We start from the raw sequence: 15,993 nt of genomic DNA, 5'->3' as shown, positions 1-15,993 counted from the left end.
GCAGGGCTCAAACTCACAAAATGCAAGATCACGACCTAAGCTGAAGTTGGACACTCAACCTACTGAGCCATCTGGAGCCCCCACAATCAATTTTTTAAAAATATTACTTATTTATTTATTTATTTTTGAGAGACAGAGACAGCACGAGCAGGGGAGGGTCAGAGAGAGAGAGGGGGATACAGAATCTGAAGCAGGCTCCAGGCTCTGAGCTAGCTGTCAGCACAGAGCCCAACGCGGGGCTGGAACCCACGAACCGTGAGATCATGACCTGAGCCGAAGCCAGAAGCCAGACGCTTAACTAACTGAGCCACTCAGGCGCCCCTCACAATCACTTTATTTTAAACAGCAATACCTTGAATCATGTAGTCAATACCTCTTGAAGAGGTATTGACTACATGATTGTTTCTTTCAGTTTTGTATGTATCTTTACACCTGTACTTCTTGTCTTCATTACTGGACTTCACCAACTTCCTAAAAAGCATTAGTTTCCTCTGGCTTCACTACCCAGATATAGTCCAATCTGCAGATAACCTGTTTGACCGAATATTCTGAATAACTTTATATATAAATTTAGTTTGTGTTTTACAGACCTTTGTTACTTACTTCATAATAGCTGGCATCTGCATAAATGATATTTACAAATGTTATTTTTGTAAGTTGGACCATGTTTTACGGTTAATATATATTATGCTTTGCATTTGGGTTTATTTTTGTTTTCAACTGGTTATTATTTGACAGTGACGCTTGAAAGCTTATTCAATATCTTTAGAGGTTGATAATTTGTAAAGCAATACTTGTCTATACCAGGGATGTTTATAAAAGACTTTCTGGAGCTATCTATCACTAAATGATTAACTTTCCCTTTACATATTTAGTTCATAACTTTAGGTTCTTTTTGAACTTAAATAGTGAGGTTTAATAGTAATGCTCAGCATATTCTGAGCCCCTCATACAGGTAGAAGGCAGATGTAGGTGGAAGACAGGAGTTTCAAAAAATGCTCGAAAATGATATTCTATTGTTAAAGGAAAGAAATGTTAGGAGATATTCCAATATGTTAAGTGCAGTATTAGTAATAGCTTATTTTTACCTTATTCAGTGCTTTCTGTTTTGCCCCGAAATGAATGTTATTTATGCAATAATGTTTTGGGGGCACCTGGGTGGCTCAGTCAGTTATGCAATAATGTTTTGACAAAGTAAACCCAGAAATTGAGAATAATGAAGAATATTATTTTGTGTGTGCTCTGTGCCTTTGGGAAAGGGATAGAGAGAGAGATTCTACACTTCTAGACTTTAGTACATTTTAAAATATATCCTTACTACTTTAAGCATTTTATCATGGAAAATTTCAAACTGAAAAAGTAGAGATAAAATGTAATGAATTATCTCCCAGCTTCAATAATTTCTTTTTTTTAATTTTTTTAATGTTTTATTTATTTTTGATACAGAGAGAGACAGAGCATGAGAGGGAGAGGGGCAGAGAGGGAAGGAGACACAGAACCGGAAGCAGACTCCAGGCTCTGAGCTGGCTGTCAGCACAGAGCTCGACGCGGGCCCTGAACCCACGAACGTGAGATCTGACCTGAACCGAAGTCAGAGGCCTAACCACCTGAGCCACCCAGGCGCCCCCCCAGCTTCAATAATTTCCGACATTTATCAATTTTGTTTTAGCAGGCTTTAATTTTTGAAAGCATAGTGATTAATGTTTAGAAGTATTTGGGTATTAAATAAAATGAAGATTGAATAAAATTTACAGTTTTTATTAGAAATATTTCCATATTCCATGCCATGTAATGTAGTTATAGGAAGACATTTATCAGTGAGATACTCAATTCTTCTACTGTAATGTTCTGAAAGAAATGAGTAACAATGTTGTTATACATCTAAATCCTAAAATTAAAAAAAAGTTTTCTACAACCTTTACTTTACAAAAGACAAGTATGAAATCTTATTTTCACTGTGATGCATCTTTAAGCATTCTATTTTGGGAATTTCAGGGTCTTGTTATTTCTGTAACTAATGACTGGCATTGGCATCCCTTTTAATAATTATGTAGCTTTAGTAATAATGTACTATTTTAAGCTATTACACATATAGATTGTTAAAATTTTAGTGGGAAACAATTTTAAATGAAAATTTCTTTTACGTATATACCTAATGGCTATTATTACTTTTAAATTTAAAATGTCTAGAGGGGCACCTGGGTGGATCAGTCAGTTAAGCATCTGACTTCAGCTTAGGTCATGCTGTTGGTTCGAGCCCCGCATCGGGCTCAGGGCAGACAGCTCAGAGCCTGGATCCTGCTTCAGATTCTGTGTCTCCCTCTCTCTCTGCCCATCCCCCACTCGTGTTCTGTCTCTCTCTCAAAAATAAATAAATGTTAAAAAAATTAAAATCTCTAGAAAGTTCTTAAAATTGAATTATATAAATATATTACATATATGATGTATAAGATACTGTTAAGAAGCTTGTTTTGAAATTATACAATCTCACTATTATTTCTCTTTTAACATTCATGGTCTTTTAAAGTTTGTGGTTAAATATGTGTCTGTGTATTTGTGAAATTAATAAATATATTTCCTTTATTTCCCTCTTCTGTTTGCAGATATATTTTCCATAAAATATGGTGTCTGAAACAGGAGGCATTGTTCACTTTGCATATATTATCAGAGAAAAAATGAATTAACTCTAATGCAAATCTTAATCCAAGACTAAAGTTTCTGTTGTCTAAATAAAATTAAATATATAAGTCAATTCTTTGTTCAGGAACATTCTCAAGGCATCAGGCAGATAAACTAGAAGTATGTGTTTTTTAAAATAACATATGTAGAGGTTTTAGTAGCAGAGGTAAAAATTTGCTTAAGACAACCCCCCTTTTCCCCTTTGTAGCTATAACAGTTATTTTATACAAGTTTTTAATTCTTTATAGCATTTTCTTTTGAAAAGTTATCAAATAATGCCTTCATTTAAGTCTCTAGAGAGCATGCATATAGGTAATATATAATGAGGACATTTAAAATCATAGTTGTTTCTCCTGTTAGATCTATGAGTGCAAACATATGGCAGAGGACCTTAGGGAGGGGAAGAGGGAAAGAGAGTTGGGGAGAGAGAGGGACACAAATCATGAGAGACTATTGAATACTGAAAACAAACCGAGGGCTGAAGGGGGAGGGGGATGGGGGAAAGGAGATGATGGTCATGGAGGGGGGCACTTGTGGGGAAGAGCACTGGGTGTGATATGGAAACCAACTTGACAATAAACTATTAAAAGATAAATAAAACATTAAAAAATAAAATCATAGTTGTGCTTACTGGTGTTTTCCCTTCTCGACTATCGCTGTCTATATCTGGTTTCTTTTCCAACAAAGCAAACAGATGTGCAGCCCCAGATTTGGCTCTTGAATACTCAGGTACCAAAACAAGTGTTTCTCCAGTGGCCATAGCTCCATATGCAATTGCGGTAAAAACTCTGTCAAAAGATAAAACATTTGAATCTTAGGTCCACTATCAAACAATAGGACTCTGAAAAAATAAAGAAAAAATCAGGCACAGGAATATAACCTTTTGGTCCAGACACCACCACTAATGCTAGAGCCCCAACAACAATATCTCTTTTGTAATTTTCTACCAGACACTGGTCATCCCTAGCGTTGTACACCAAAATAAACTTTGGAGCTCATGTAATCTTAAAAATTTCTCTCCCAGTTAGAGACAAAGATCAAAGGCCCTGACTAGTAAATATAAAACTTTTTAGCCACTTTGATACAAAGCTTACTTGCTTGGAGATTTGACAGAGAATTCAACTGACAATGGGAAGAATGAGTCTGCAGTAATGAGATCTAAATTTACACAGTAGATATGAATGGTTTTTTCCTCTTTTTTTTTTTTTTTTTTTTGCATATAATGTAGTTGGAACAGATAACTGATGCCAAATGATTGGTTATCTGCCTGAAGTGCTGCATGATTTAAAGAGAGCAAAGCATGGAGATTATACTTTGTTAACGTTTTCAAAACAAAATCAGACTAAAATATACCTTAGCAAGCCTGGATGAAGAGCTTTGATCTTTTAGGTTTGCTATACAGATTATGATCTCAGTTTCAAAACATGTTTTAATTAAAAAATAGCAAGTATGAAAATGATGAATGATGTCTGGAAGCATAGAGAATACTCACAGATAGGCGGCGTACCATGTGGCCATGGTTAAATATTTTTCTCTCATGTTCATTTAAGCTATGAAAACATTTTACTGGAATAAAAAGTAATGTATCTCCATAGCAGAACTAAAGGTATAATTCAGCTAAGACTGGACAAATTCTAGTGGCAATATTTATTTATTTATTATTGAAGTATAGTTAACATACTATTATATGTTACATTAGTTTTAGGCATATAGCATAGTGTTTCAACATTTAGATACATTACAAAATGATCACTATGTTACATCTGTCACCATATAAAGTTACTGTAATATCACTGACTGTATTCACTATGCTACTTGACATCCCTGTGACTTATTTATATTATAATTGAAAGTGTGTATCTCATAATCCCCTTCACCTCTCTTGCCCCTCCCTCTCCCCCTCTCCCTCACTGGCAAGTCAAAGGACATCATGAACCAGTTGCCTCTTTGCTCTGCTGGATCACAGAAAGGTAAACATGTTCTGATCTCCTTGTGATTTCTCTCAAGATGGAACCTACCAAGCAGTGGATGTTGATGAACTTTTCTTCAGTGACCTAGACCTCAGATCCTGAATCTTGTTTTGTTTGAAAGGTCAAGCATAGTATAAAATATAAAAACAACCAGTTTACTTGGATGCTTATTGTTCTGTGATATCAAGGCATTTTTAGTACTAATGTTTATATAAATTGTTTAAAGCTCAAAATGCCATTCAAAATACTTAACATCCAGTTATAAATATCAGAAGTGATTACTTAGTTTAGGTAACAGAGCAGAGTGCTTTTTTCTTTCTTTCTTTCTTTTTTTTTTTTTTTTTTTTTGGTTAATTTATTTTGGGAGAGAATGCCTGTGTGTGTGTGTTGGGGAGGGGCAGAGAGAGACAGGGAGAGAGAGAATCCTAAGCAGGCTCTCCACCATCAGCATGGAGCCGGACTCATGCCTGTTCCTATGAACCCTAAAATCATGACCTGAGCTGAAATCAAGAGTTTGACATTTAACCAACTGAACCCCCAGACATCCCTTCCCCTGCCTTTAAGCTTTCTAATGGGAGCTGATGCCAACATCTCAAAATCCATCCCAGAGGGGAGTCCTCGGGGATGGAGGTGAAATTTTCCATTGTCTTTAGGGAGAGAGTTGACTCCAATGAAGATGGTTGCTCAACACGCTGGCTCGCCAAAAAAGATGTTCCCAGGTGGAGTGGGGAGACCTGGGCCCTGAGGCCTCCACCCGGCCTGTTCCAAGGATGTTCCTAGAGGCTCTGGGTTTCATTGCAAGAAAGAATTCAAGGTCAGACCCGACATAGTGGATGAGTGGTGGAAGCAGGAAAATTTATTAAAGTGAAAATATACTCTGTGAGAGTGGGTTGGCTCAAAGGAGAGCTGTACCTTGTTTTTTGGTTCTTTTTTAATGCAAGGAAAAATCCAAGCCAGACTTAAGTCTTAATCTGATTCAAGAGTCAGCAGGTGAGGTGGAAAGATCATTGAATTATATAAGTCAGGAGACCCAGATTCTAGTCCTACAGAGATAGAAGCTTCTCAGAACAATAGAGAAAATACTTCACACATGGCAAAGTATCTACCTGTCCTAAAATTTCCACCACAAAAGTCAGGTTAAGCACTAGGGATAAATATGCAGAGGGCAATGTCTTTGTTAGGTCCCTCTTAAAAAGGAAGTTTACTGAGATGGGGAGAAGGGCGTTCCATTTGGAACTTTTATCTGTGAGAGATAAATGACCTTAGGGATGCACAGTGGAGGAAGGAAAGTTTCAGTAGAGAAGGGAGGGAGAGTACCAGCTAAAAACCCTGATGCTGTCTTTCTTAATTGTGTATGTGTTGAAGGGAGGGTAAATCCAGATAGGAGTTGATGTTGATGAGTATTATATCGAGGAACCTAATTTTGTGGTGATGGAAGGTGATGTTGGGGACATTCATCTTCTGTATACTTTTTCCCCAGGTGGGTTCTGTATAAAGATAGGCCAATGCTGGTCTGCCACAGAATGTGCCTTAGCTAATTATGACCCAATTAGCTAGAATAAACCTGTAGTTCAACTCTACTCACAATGTATTTATTGCACAACAAACAGTGCTGCAACTCTTTGGGTAGGTCAGGGTTGAGGGAGAAGAATACTGAGCAGGAAGAGGTCTGGGAAGGATTTTCAGGTGCTGGGCCTTTACTTCCTTAGTTTTATGGGTTCTCCATGACTTCATGGGGCCTTTGTCACTGCCTTCTCACTATATTGATTCTTTTAAGCATGTCCAAGCAGAGGGGAAATTCTCTTGCCCATCATTGCTGGTGAAATCAGACTAGAATTTTACAAAGATCCTTTGTCTAGGAATAACACAAAAAAAGCACAGAAATGATTAATCCTAATTTTAACACAACTGATCCAAATAGGAATACCCTGCATAGTTCCTAGCTCCAATCAATTTGTTTCCCCTTAATCTTGCTTCCATACCCAGTTTGTATACCTTTGGTGACTGACGCTAATAGGAAGTATACTTACTGGGAGGTTCAGAGCCTGGGCTCTGAAGCCAGACCACCAGGACTGCATCCAAACTCCACTACTTACTAGCTGTGACCTAGGTATGTTCTCTGTGCTTCTGTTTCCTTATTGGCAAATAGGAGATAATAGGGCTAGCTACATCTTAGAGCATTGTTGTGAGAATTAGATACATTAATAATATATAATGCTTAATGCAGTGCTCAATAAATGTTTAAATTATTATTATTCTCCTCACAGAATTGAAAGTTCATGGGACACTTTCTGTTGGAAAAGCAGCTCTCACACTTGCATATACATTAGCACATCAGGTCAGATGATAACTTCTGAAGTCTTCACTCAGTACGTTTCTTCTTTTTTACTGGAAAGCAGAGTGTTTTTCTTCACTGAGGTGGCCATTATCATTATACCCATACTCATAACTTTTTCCCCCTAACATCCACATAACACTCCAAAGATCCCTTTCTTCCAACCCTAAATCCCTTCTTCAACACGTGGGAGAGAGAAAAATACACAACTGTTATTCATTTGGGTTCTGGAGAATGTTTTCATATACTTGATACAACTTAATCACCTAGGAGATAAATAGGGCAGGAACTCTTACCGCTTCTTAACAAAAGAGGAGATGCTAGCTCAGAGGAATTAAGCAATTTGTCCAGGATCACGTAGTTATAAAACCGTAGGGCTGGGACAGGAACCCCCTTGGTTACTGTACTTTCCCTTACCTGGTGCTCCTTCCAGTGGAAAGCTTGCCAGAACTGTCTCTCCCTACATATTGGGGCTCGTTACCACTGGTTTCCCATTTTAGAATCTTCAGAGGGTCCTAGATATCAAATCTGCTTTGATTTGTCTCCTTTAAATCCATTCAGTGGTTGATCTCTCTATCTACTCTCCTTATCTTGTCTTCTTTCTGGATAATCCCTGGGGAGGAGTCGGGCACAAGTTGGGTGGATGCCATGGCAATAACACTGAAAGAAGACTTTCCTGTTTTCCTTGTTTTGGCTAATTATGGCTGCTCTCCCACCTAATTATAATGATGACACACAGTGCTTCCATGGCTGCTTGGCCTACTGGAGCAAAGATGGTGGTGGAGGCCTAGCCAGCTTCCTTCCATCCCTTCGTATTTCAAGGTATCAACCAACAAATAATATTCATTGAAAACCCACCTATGTGCTCTTTTGGCCAATAATCACACTTAATATTCAAGGTTCAAAGGATTTCTTGTCAAGAACATTATTTGGACTTTTGGAGGACTAGGCCACAACACATAAAATACTTGGTTCTGCTTCTCAGCAAGTTTTCAAAGCTGTGGCTTTTATTATCATTGTACTATAGGTTACCATGCCTTGATTCTTTCTTGTCTATCTGCTTCCTGCTACTATGTATAGCAAAGAAGGAGGAAACAGAGATAGAGGGGACCTCTGAAGTAGAGGTATGGAAAGTTACAGAAACCTTTGCTGGACACTAAGAGTTTCTGAGCTATATTGCAAAAGGCAAGTCAGCTAGAAACAAACCTAAAGGTGCTAATGGAAAAGTCAGACAGGAGAAAATACACTTTATATTTCTCAAAATCTGTATATTTATAGTGAAGTAAACTGAAAATGTTGCCATGGCTAACAGGCAGAAGGGGGAGAATTTTACCACACATATGTGTGTGAAAACCTAAACAAGAGATTTTCTAAATGGCTGCACAGTGCTACAAGGCGGTAGAATGAAAATGCTATTGCCTTTTAAAAATGCTTATCTCAGAGAACTGTCTATAGTAACAGCGATGGAGGAAGACAGTTCTACCATAAGAATTGTATGTTGCCTTTTTTTAAGAGGAAAAAGCTAAGGCTTATAGTAGCCTTGTTGATAAACTAATATTATGAGCATATCAAAAGGATTCTGCTGTTACGATGTGCATTTTCCTTTAAAAGGCATGCTGTCATTTCTTACAGAGAGACAGCTCACCCACTCTTGTAGCTATAAATCATGAAAATACATTCACATTTACTGGCTGAATAAAATATCTTTATTTTTTAAACAATAGACTAAAATATGACTTCGCTGACTTTTATACAATTCTAGAAAAGTTTCTGGCCAACAGAAACCCCCAAGGTTTTAGGCTGGTAAAGAATACAGCCTGGGATTTAGTCCCTGTGCTCGTATTTCTTTAAATGTGGTCCTCAGGTTCTGTGCTTCAGAATAATCTAGGATGTTTGCTAAAATGTAGATTCCTGGCCCTATATCAAATCTACAAGTCTCTGGGTTAAGTTTGTGAGGGGAGACCCAGGTATCTGCATTTTTAACCAGCTCCTTGATTGGTGAGTTAGGGAGCCACTGATTAGAGAACACACAGAGTTCTTCTCTCCTAAGGAGGGTCCAAGGAGGAGGAAGTTTTCCTTGTAAACTTCTTCCATTCAGTTAGTTGATTAGATAGAAAGCCGTCTGTCACCCTAGATTCTGGAAGGCATAGAGTCTACTAGGCCAGGTATAATTCAGTGTGTCTAAAGGACACTTGTAACACAGTGATGGTGTTTGGGAGTTACAATGGATCTCTAAAAAGGCTGGAAACTTTGGTGCTGATGACAAATCTCATTTATTCACATTTTGCACAGCTCTGTATCCACATTTCCCAGAGGCGCTCCTTTATCTTTACTATGAAAGTGTGGGTATCCTTACTTTGCCTGTAGTCTGGCTGAATGAAACTCCAATGAAAAATGAGACCAGCGACCCTAGCTCAGATAGCTCCCCATTTCTTCCTTTCCTCAGGAAGAGAGGAATACCAATGTGATACTGTTCATTAACCACTGCTCTTATAGTAATAGTCCTACATATGCTCTGACAGCTAGAAATGTCTTTGTGTTTCTATAAATGACCCTTTTTAATGGATTTAATGAAAAGGGATTCAGGAAGTGTGGTAGGTTAGTAGTAAGGGAGTTTTTGTATTGGAGCCTTTTTATTCCCCTCTATTTTAGGGTGACAGAATAACATTAAGCAAGTTGCTTGTTCCATTTACATTAAAAAACAGACCAGCCCGGGTATTTACATGTTGGAAAACTAAAAAAGAATAAAAAATTTATAGGAGTTCTGTGAACATTTTCTACAGAATTAGTAATAATAATGCCCGTAATGACAATAATAATAAAAAACTTCTGCTAAGCAAAGCATCTTGAATTGTGATTTTGGCAAGTTAGCTAACTTTAGTTTTGAGGCTTAATGTTCCCCATCTGTAAACTGGGAATCATAATGCACCTAGTAGTTGAGAGGATTAAGCAGTTAATATATGATAAATCACTAATATTAAGTAAAGACTCAGTCAAGATTTGCTGTCAATCATTGCAGGCATGATTATAATTAGCCTGGTTTTGAGGCTGCATCATTCTTCAACTAAGAAAATTCTTTGCTTCTTTTTAACCTAAACAAATCTCAGTAAAGAAGTGGACTCCCAGTTACAAACAGCCTATTTTTTATATAAATGGTTGTCCTTGACTTACACCCAGTCCTTCTGCCAAAGCACCTGGTATTAGATGTATAAATGTAGAAGGGAAGAAAAATAGAAAAATCTATGAAAAACTGGAGTAATATGTTGACTCTGGAAGCACATTTCTTGGAAAAACTGGATTGCCTAATTATGCACCAATACAAATGTTCCTCTTTATTTTTTATTTTTATTATTTTAATGTTTATTTTTGAGAGACAGAGCATGAGTTGGGGAGGGGCAGAGTGTGAAAAACACAGAATCTGAAGCAGGTTCCAGACTCTGAGTTGTCAGCACAGAGTCCGACGCAGGGCTCAAACCATGAGATCATGACCTGAGCTGAAGTTAGACCCTTAACCCACTGAGCCACCCAGGTGCCTTGTCTTTATTTTTGATTTGCTTATCTATTCAATAAATACTTATTCATGCCTCTAAGACATGCCAAGCTCTTGGTTTTGGCTCCAGGGAAACATTATTGTCAAACAGACTAAGCTACGCCCCCACAGAGCTTATAGTCTATGCACTCAATTCAGCAACAAAAAAGATCATTTCATGTAGTGGTAAGTGCTCTTACTAAATAAAAATGGTAATGGGATATAAAGTGAGAAGGAGGATGGGTAAAGAGACTACTTAGTAAAAGCCCCTCCAGGGAGAAGATTTACCAGCAGAGGGCAGGGTGGTGACAAAGAGGCAGCCTGGCAAAGACCTGGGAAATGATCATTCCAGGAAAAGCAAGTGCAGACACTGAGAGATGGGAGTTCCAGGGGGTAGAAATGGCAAGTGTGTGTCACTTGCAAAGATGTGGATGCAGCTGGAGTGTATTATGCTAAACAAAATAAGTCAATCAGAGAAAGACAAATACCATACAATTTCATTCATATGTGGAATTTGAGAAACAAAACAGATGAACATATGGGAGGGGGAAAAAAGAAAAAAAGAGAGAGGGAAACAAACCACAAGAGACTCTTAAAGATAGAGAAAAAACTGGGGGTTGATGGCAGTGAGGGGTGGGGGATGGGCTAGATGGATCATGGGCATTAACGAGGGCACTTGTTATGATGAGCACTGGGTGTTATGTGTAAGTGATGAATCACTGGCTTCTACTCCTGAAGCCAATATTGCACTGTATGTTAACTAATTAGAATTTAAATAAAAATTTGAAAAGAAAAAAAGACAAAAAAACACTTTGGCAAATTAATGCAGGGCCATCTTCTAACTGTATGGTTGCGGATATGTGATATAGTTAGTGTTCAGTTATCTGAATTTAAAATTAAACCAGAATACTTTTGAATTTTCATGAAAAAAAAAAAGCAAGTATGGGGCTGACAGTTCACAAAAAAAGAGTGGCGACTGATTAGACAAGAAGGCAGAGGCCAGATCTGTAGGGCTTTCAGGTTAAAGTAAGGAATCTGGCCTTGTTTAAATTTCAATGGGAAGTCATTACAATATTTTAATAAATTGATGGAATTAGATTTGTGTTTTAAGAGGTAAGCCTAGCTACTGTGCTGAGAATGGATTACAGGGAAGCAAGAATAACCACAGGGACAGTAGTGAGCAAGTTGTTGGAGTGGCCTAGTCACAACAGGCCAGGAGGGAAGGATGAGGGTAACATAGGCAGAGACGGTGAGTATTTTGCAGTTAGAGTTCTTGGGACTTGCTCCTATACGTGGTAGGTAAAAGCAAGAGAAGCAACAAATATGACCTGAGCAATTTTTGGGCTGAGCAAATGTAATGGTGGTGCTCTTTACTTAAGATAGGGAAATCTTGGGGAAGAGAACCCTTGGGAGGAAAAAATCTAGAGTTCTGTTTTAGACATAATAAGGTATTATTAGACATCCAAGTGAGATGCCCAACAGACAGCTGATAAGCATGTGGTGTTCAGGGGCCGGGGCAGAGTTGGGAATACACAGAAGGGAGTCCTTCGCACACAGGCGATGCTATCAGACTGGAGGAAATCAGTAATGAGAGTGTGTGGGTGAAGAATGCTGAGAGCTCGAAAGCCTGCCGGCATGTGGAGGGCAGGAAAATAGGAGCCAGTCAAGGAGCAGAGGAGAAGGGCCAGTGAAAAAGGAGAAAAGCCTAGAGAAGAAAATATTTCAGGAAGGAGAGTGTCAGATGCTGCCTACGGGTCAAATTAGGTAGATGGGAGAATGACCACTGGATGATGGGGGGGGCGGTGAGATGGAGGTCACTGTTGACTTTGATAAATCTTTCTAGTGGCATGGTGTGAACCAAGGCTTGACTGGAATGAATTTAAAAGATACTGGAGATGAGAAGGTGTAGAGAACAAAAATAGGCAACTCTTTGGAATTTGTTTTGCTGCAAAGGATGGCAGAGAGCCACTGGAAGTAGGCAGAAGGGAACTTAGGGTCATGAGAGAGATTTCTTTCCTTTTCTTAAGACAGATGATTACAAAGAAAAAACAAAAAATTAGTAGTGACAGAAAAACTAGTGTGAAGAGATGATTGCAGAAACTCATCATAAGCAGGGACAGTTACTTCTTCCATGGAGATGGCACACATGGTAGATCACCTGGAGGTGGTGAGTTTGGTGACGGAAAGATGAGGTCATTCTCTCTGGACTGCTTTGTTATACTACCTTCAGGTAGACCTACTGGAAATTACTTAGGATTGCAATGTTTTTCACATATGAAAATTCTTCTGTGAGGATTGATAAAATCATCAGACATCCTACATTAGTATGAATATACTTAACTGGCTTCTACTAACGACCAGTAGCCTAAAGAAAGGAGGCCCTAGGAATTTAAAGATGGCTGCAGAAAGTTTAGAGCAAAACAAGGAAAATATGTTCTGAGTCAAACACTTGGCTTGCAAACAAACTTCTGAATACAACCAACTTTTAAGCTTGTGATTGCTTGTATCACATTAGAACCAAGGGAAAAACTTGCTAATTTAGTTCAGGCTGGCAAGCTGAATGAATTACTGTAAGTGATTCTGCATTTAGTTTCTCGTTAATCTAAGTAAATTAGTCGGTGTAATCAGAAGGAAGCCCAATACTGAATGTTATACTGTGGTTTATATGTTTATACAGGAAATACTGCACACTGTTTTAAAGTATAGGAAAACACAGAACAAGGAGCCTATAATTTCTACTGAAATTTTAAACACAGATATTCCATTTTACAAGGAAATTTGCTTCCAGGAAACTGCTAAGTGGACTTATAGTCAGGTAAGATTCAGGAATACTGGGTTGATAAACTGTGAGCTATTTTCTTCTGAATGCCTAGCAAAAATGCTTCCTGGGAACTCAGTTAATAATTGATACATACATAATCATATGAAGAGAAACCAAGTATTGCAAGTTATTTTGAAATTATTTGGCTTCAAATGATTTTTTGTCATTTCTTCATATTGAATATATTCTCAAAATACAAATATGTGCCTTCACTGACAAATTCAAAAGAATGTGCCTGAGTCTTGGGGGGCAAACCCCAAAGAGGAGTTCCCAACATATTTTGCCAAAAGGCAGCATGTTTTGTACAGGTGTAATCTCCCAAGTCAGTATTCTGAAGAGGTTGAACCTTGCTGTGATGTGTATATTTTGGTAGGCTTGTTAAAAAACATAACATTCCATTCAAAACTGGCCATCTGTAGCCAAGTGGATGGACCTCGAGGGTGTCATGCTAAGCAAAGTAAGTCAGGCAGAAAAGGACAGATACCATATGTTGTCACTCATAGTTCTAACAGGAGAAACCTAACAGGAGACCATAGGAATGGGAAAGAGGGGGGAAAAGAGTTGGGGAGAAGGAGTGAAGCAAATCATGAGAGACCTTTAAATGCTGAGAACAAACTGAGGGCTGAAGAGGGAGGGAGGAAGGGGGAGGGGGTGATGGTCATGGAGAAGGGCACTTGTGGGAAAGAGCACTGGGTGTTATATGGAAACCAACTTGGTAATAAACTATTAATAAAAAAACAAAAAAATATGTTACATTTGGAGTCAAATATTGTATAGATTTCTCTAGCTCTAAATATTTAGCAGTGACATTTATTTTTCATTTCTTTGTAGTTCTTTTTTTCCTCCATTTTTTATTATATTTATGTTTCCCTTTATATCCTTGAACATTTTACAGTAACTTATTTAATGTTCTTCCCCCCTAATTTCATAATCTCTGCCATTAGTAGATCTATTTTTATAACTGTTTTTTTTCTATTTATGGATCACATTTTCCCTTTTCTGTGAATGTCTCTAGTAATTTGTGTCGCATGGTGGATATTATAAATATATTGGTAAGTGTCTGGATACTGCTGCTCGCCTTTAAAGGACACTGAATTTGTTTTGGCAGCCATCAGGTTTACTGTGGAGCAGCTTGATCTGCTCTAGATCTGTCCTAAAGCTTTGCTAAGGTCAATCTAGAGCAGTTATCACTACAGCTATATTTTAGATCTCTTCTGAGGTTTTATCCTTCCTGGATCACTACTGAATACCATAAGTATTCTGGGAAGCCTTTGCACTCTGGCTGCTTTTTAAAATTTTATTTTATATTTTATTTTGAGAGAGAGAGAGAGAGCAAGAGAGAGCGAGAGAGCATGGAAGCAGGGGAGAGAGGCAGAGAGAATCTTAAACAGGTCCCATGCTGAGCATGGAGCCTGATGTAGAAATTGATCCCATGACCCTGGGATCATCACCTGAGCCGAAATCAAAGAGTTAGACACTAAGCCAACTGAGCCACCCAGGTGCCCTTAGCAGTGACACTTATGATACAACTTAGCAATGTTCTATCATTTTACAGAGTCTTAGGAAGTTCAGAACTAACATCCAAAATTAATTTTTCTGATTACAGAAGTTGAAGTTAGGTGGTCCTAGAGAGTAAAGCAACTCATAACTGTGTGAACAGAATTCCAAAATGGAAGTTCCAACAAGTACTTTGGGAAGAGGCAGCCTCATTGGGATGCTGTGATCAATTCCAAATGTGACTTTTCTAAAGGGAAATATTTATGTGTATTTCTTCTGGAGCAATTTGCTTAGCAAAGAACTCAACCTTTGCAGTCATATTTGATAATGCCATCTCCACCCTGCGAGTTCCATGAAGGTTTACAAATTCTTAAAGAATGGATGACAAGAAGGCATATTTTACCCCTACATTCCCACATTCTAGTAAACTGAAGTAGAGAGAAATTTATTTGTGTGTTTAATTCAGACTACCTATACTATATTAGTATCAGTATTTTACCAGGTAGACTGCATTTAGAGATATTAAATAAGAAAAAACATTTAAAAATTTTCACAGCATGTGTGTCGCACTATGCGATTTAAACAATAATGCACTATAAACTAGACATCTTTCTCGTTAATTTAAATACATAACCCATTTACAGGGTTTAAATATTTGTACAACTTACATGAACATGCCCTCTGAGGTCATTTGTCCAGCTTGAATTAAATAGGCTCCAAATCGAAACCCCACTGCATAGGCAAAATATACACAAGCATGGCTGAATGCATAACAGCTTCTGACGATCTGTGCTTTCTTCATGGTATTTCTGAAATCCACAAAATTTAGTAAATAATGGGGCAAGAGGTATCACAAGGTCATTTAAATAAATGTAGAGTAATGAATTCATAAGACTAATCATGTTATCATTTAAGGGATATATATTTCTCTAATAATGAGAGAGAAAGTGAGTTTTTTTTTGTGGTAACTTTATTTTTTATTTTTTTAAAAAATATAACACTATTTTTTTTAACATATGCATTTATTTTCCATCATTTATAATACAGTAGTTACAATGACACTCCAAATGGATAAGCAAAGTAAAAAATCAGAACCCCAACTTCTATTTCATGTAATTAGACTTATACAGAAATTAGAAGGTTAAGTAACAACTAGTTAATC

The 15,993-nt window shown here is 37.7% G+C and overlaps 1 protein-coding gene across 1 annotated transcript in view; it reads right to left on the bottom strand.

The window, feature by feature from the left end:
- The window catches only part of ABCB5 (ATP binding cassette subfamily B member 5), a 95,613-nt gene that overhangs the window by 6,873 nt on the left and 72,747 nt on the right, over positions 1-15,993 (bottom strand). The window contains 2 exon segments of the mRNA XM_029919109.1: positions 3,311-3,467; positions 15,500-15,640. Coding sequence (XP_029774969.1) covers positions 3,311-3,467; positions 15,500-15,640 — 298 coding nt within the window.

Source organism: Suricata suricatta, chromosome 2, assembly GCF_006229205.1.
Source record: "Suricata suricatta isolate VVHF042 chromosome 2, meerkat_22Aug2017_6uvM2_HiC, whole genome shotgun sequence".
In the NCBI taxonomy this organism is placed as follows: domain Eukaryota; kingdom Metazoa; phylum Chordata; class Mammalia; order Carnivora; family Herpestidae; genus Suricata; species Suricata suricatta.
Note: the sequence above shows the minus strand (reverse complement) of the source record. Positions and strands in the feature narration are given on the sequence as shown.